Source organism: Poecilia latipinna, unplaced genomic scaffold, assembly GCF_001443285.1.
Source record: "Poecilia latipinna isolate Pla-1442-1.1 unplaced genomic scaffold, P_latipinna-1.0 Scaffold4957, whole genome shotgun sequence".
Taxonomy (NCBI): Eukaryota; Metazoa; Chordata; class Actinopteri; order Cyprinodontiformes; family Poeciliidae; genus Poecilia; species Poecilia latipinna.
In genome coordinates this window covers 7,002-10,668 of record NW_015117573.1, presented here as the reverse complement: position 1 = coordinate 10,668, position 3,667 = coordinate 7,002, and the positions used below count along the sequence as shown (strand labels likewise).

General features: G+C 38.0%; 1 protein-coding gene across 1 annotated transcript in view; it reads right to left on the bottom strand.

Annotated features, from left to right (window-relative positions):
• Positions 1-215: 215 nt before the first annotated feature.
• The window catches only part of LOC106943180 (voltage-dependent T-type calcium channel subunit alpha-1H-like), a 10,425-nt gene continuing 6,973 nt past the window's right edge, over positions 216-3,667 (bottom strand). Inside the window, exons 3-5 of the mRNA XM_015026525.1 lie at positions 2,820-3,010; positions 775-1,056; positions 216-501 (exon numbers count right to left, since the gene is read on the bottom strand). Coding sequence (XP_014882011.1) covers positions 397-501; positions 775-1,056; positions 2,820-3,010 — 578 coding nt within the window. The 3' untranslated portion in view covers positions 216-396. The remainder of the gene's footprint in view (positions 502-774; positions 1,057-2,819; positions 3,011-3,667) is intronic.

The following is a 3,667-nucleotide window of genomic DNA, read 5'->3' as shown; positions in this document are numbered from 1 at the left end:
TTAAAGACACAAGTTCAAATCCATGCAGAGAGTGAAACTCCTTCAATCAGTGCTCCTCCCCAGCACTGATGGCTAAGCAATGTAACGTGATCCTCTGCAGCAAGTGATGGCAAAGCGGGGCGTCATCACGACTTTACACTGTGCGTCTTTACCTCCGCGGCAGAGGCTCCGCCGAACCCCTGAGACCGACTCATCGAACCCAGGTTAAGAACCACTGCTTTAATTGAAAAGAGTAAAAATTTAATTACTAAGGGTTAGCTACAAGATTCACAAGTTCACTGTGAATGTTCACACTTGCTGCGGTTTAACCACTCAGACTACTCAGGAGACGATCAGTGGCATATCTGTTTTCATGAGTGTGTGTGGTATTTCTTTTCTCTCTTGTTTTTTGTTCATTTACTCATTTTCTGGTGCAAACAGATACAGTGACCACTCTTCATGCTCTCTGCACCACAGAGGTTCATATGGCTCCAGCATCTTCTTCAGCCTCTTACATAAACTCTGCAAAAAGCACACAAATACACACACACATAAATCACAGGATGGTTGCATGCCTTGATGCACCACTACATGGAATATAATTTATTATTTTATAGTACACATTCATTAAATGCTCATTGTCTTCAAATGTTTATTGCTGCAAATAAATGTTAATATTTAAGTTGCCAAAAGTTCCAACTCACCTCAGGATGCAACGTTTTTATCAACATTTCTGCTTAAATGTGATTTTGCATGTTCTGATTTGGTGTAAGGAATTGGTTATTTTTCTTTCACCTCTTCACTGTCTTCCTCATCATGATCACTGTGGAAATATGATGTGGCCTTGTCGTAGCCCAGCTCTGGAAGGTGAAAGGTGGTGCCATTGCAGTCTGGTGAGAGCAGCATGGGAACCTGCAGGTGGTCCGACTGGTCCAGAGACTGCTCCCTGCTGCTGGGGCTGGAGCATGACAGGAGAGACTCCATCTCCCCCGACTGGCTCCTCCGGTGCAGGCTGGGAGCTCTGCCGCTGCTCGTCCAGCTGGAGCGCCGGCTCTCCGGACTGCCATCCCACAGAGACTCCAGGGACAGAAGAACAACTTGGAAGACATTTCTCTCCACATTTTCATTCTACCCTACTTAGATTTCTGGATACTATAGGTGTTCGAAGGCTATACAGATAAATATTCAGATTATTTAGAAAAATTTCAGACCATCACTAGTTTTTTGTTTGTTTTTTTTTTGTAATTTGATTCCACAGAGCCAAACCTGCTGAAATATCTTAAATGACCTTTATCTATTGCTCAGATAGATAAATAAATAAATAAATATCAACTAGTTTTTACCTGGTGAGCAAAACATTTGGTTTTTATCACCTTTTGTCTTCATCACTGTTTCCTGGGTGCAATGAATTGATTTGAATTGATTTCTAATTTGAATGGGACAATGCATATTATTGAACATATAATATTGCTATAAATACGACGACATAAAAACATAATAATACAATAAAGAGGTTTGTTTTTATGTTTTTAAGTTTCAAGATCAAATCAAATACTCAAAATTGAAATAAACAACAGGACAGGATTAGATTAATTTTTTAATTTTTCAGGTTTATGTGACTAAAGAATTTTTGGGTAATGCAATGACACCTGCACTTATTCAACACATCCAAACCAAGATGAAATGGTGTAAACTATTTCATCTTGGTTTAGACCAAGCAAACTGCCTACTTTGATAGTGGTCAGGTTCATAACAAGATGTAAAATATCTGTCAGAAAGCATCAGCAGAAACTCCACAGATTCACTCAGTTCAGCAGTAATAAACTCATTTAATCCTTCTTCTAGTTGTGACATTGATGTAATAATATCAATGCATGGAAAAAGTCTGTATTTTCTCATTTCTCATTTATTCCTTCATGTGAAGGTGCATGATTATGTAACTCAGATATGAGCCAAGCTGCATACAGCTTGCTTCTGCTGTTTTTGTTTGTCAACATTGGTTAAAATAGGTGTACTTCGAAAATGAATTTAATAAATCACATGTAGAACAAATTAACACCAAAATTAGCCTTCATATCTTTGGGCCATTTAGACATTGCTTTGGTGAATTTTTAACAACAAAAAAAGCTCACATAGGGTATTTGTTGTGTGTGGCAGATTGATATCTGCAGTGTGTAATAGTACGTGAACGTGTCAGAAGTTTACTTAAGCAAACAAAGTAGATAAAAATCCATGTTAAAGTCATTTCTTGTATTTGAGTGATTAGCAGCCAGACTTTAGAAGGGCAGAAAACACAATGTTGTAAAGAGACTGAACTCTATGCAGTTTACTGTGACTCAGGATGGGTTCAGCCTTTATGTTTGCTCATGTTTCTGTGACCAGAAGAGCAAGAACTTGCAGCAAGAATTTAAGCTTTACTGGAAACAATTATATGAATTTAGAAAAAGGCATGTGCATGAACTCACCTGAGGCACAATCCATTAAAAGCGGTATTTAACTGAGGAGAACATTGCGTCCTTTCTTTCTTGAGGGTTTCGTGGTTCACTAAATCAACATTTGATGGTAATAAAAAACCAGCAACAAGACTTTGACTGGTTTCAAAATATTTACTTTGGCAAATGTTTCAAATGTCCCCAGACTTACAAATATAGCAGTTTTAGGGGAATAAAAGAAATTAAAATCTTGAATTATTTTTCTACAAACTCATTGCAGGATTTAAAAATGTATGTTAACATTAACAGAACTTTATTTGCTTTTTAAAAATTGACTTTCTCCTGTACAGTTTTAGTAAACCTGAACTGCTGTGTAAAAATATTAAAAATGATCTTGTCCAGCCTTACCAGCGATCTCTGCTCCAAACTGTTGACCTCCATGGAAACTCCACTTGGCCTGCGGGACTGGTTGGAGTTTATGGTGGGTGTGGCTGCAGTGTGTGTGATGATGGGCAGCGGAGGAGGAGTGGGGTGAGGCATGGAGGCTTTGGGGTTCAGGAGACCATTGGGGCTCAACATCATAGCCTGGATCTTAAGTTCTGCTTTCACAAAGGAGAAGAAACAAGGAAAATTATCATGAAAACATCCAAAAACTTGTTCACAGAGATATTAATTGTCCACATACATAAATCCACAAACCACACGGGTCACATCTCATGGATTAAATTTGATAACATCAAGACATTGATGTTATCAAGGTTGTTTATTCTAATTCTGGTTGTTTATTCTAATTCTGTAGTTTTAAGGCTATTGAAGTTTCCATTTTTTGTTTGTCAACATTATATATGTTGACCTGTGGAAAGAGACCATCCGCGGAGGGTGAGAAGGGAATTTTTTTTTTTTTTTTTATGTATACACAGAGCAGGGGCGCGGTAAAGGTGATGCCAATTCTAGGGGCCCTGACCAACAGGGAGCCCCCCACAATTTATTTATTTATTTATTGTTCATAGAAATTGAAAAAAAAATTGGGGCTCTGTCAATTACAAAATTAATCATATTGTATTTTCAAAGATTGTTTTTAGCAGTAAAAATTTAATGTTCCCACTCCCAGATCAAAAAACACACATCCATATTTGCCCTGAACTCCCTAATCTGAGTTAAATGGTTCATTCCTGCTTGGACGCTTCACTGTGACACTGTTAGCAGCAGATAGTAGGAAACAAGAACAACTGTGGCAGTTACTATGCTGCTAAGAA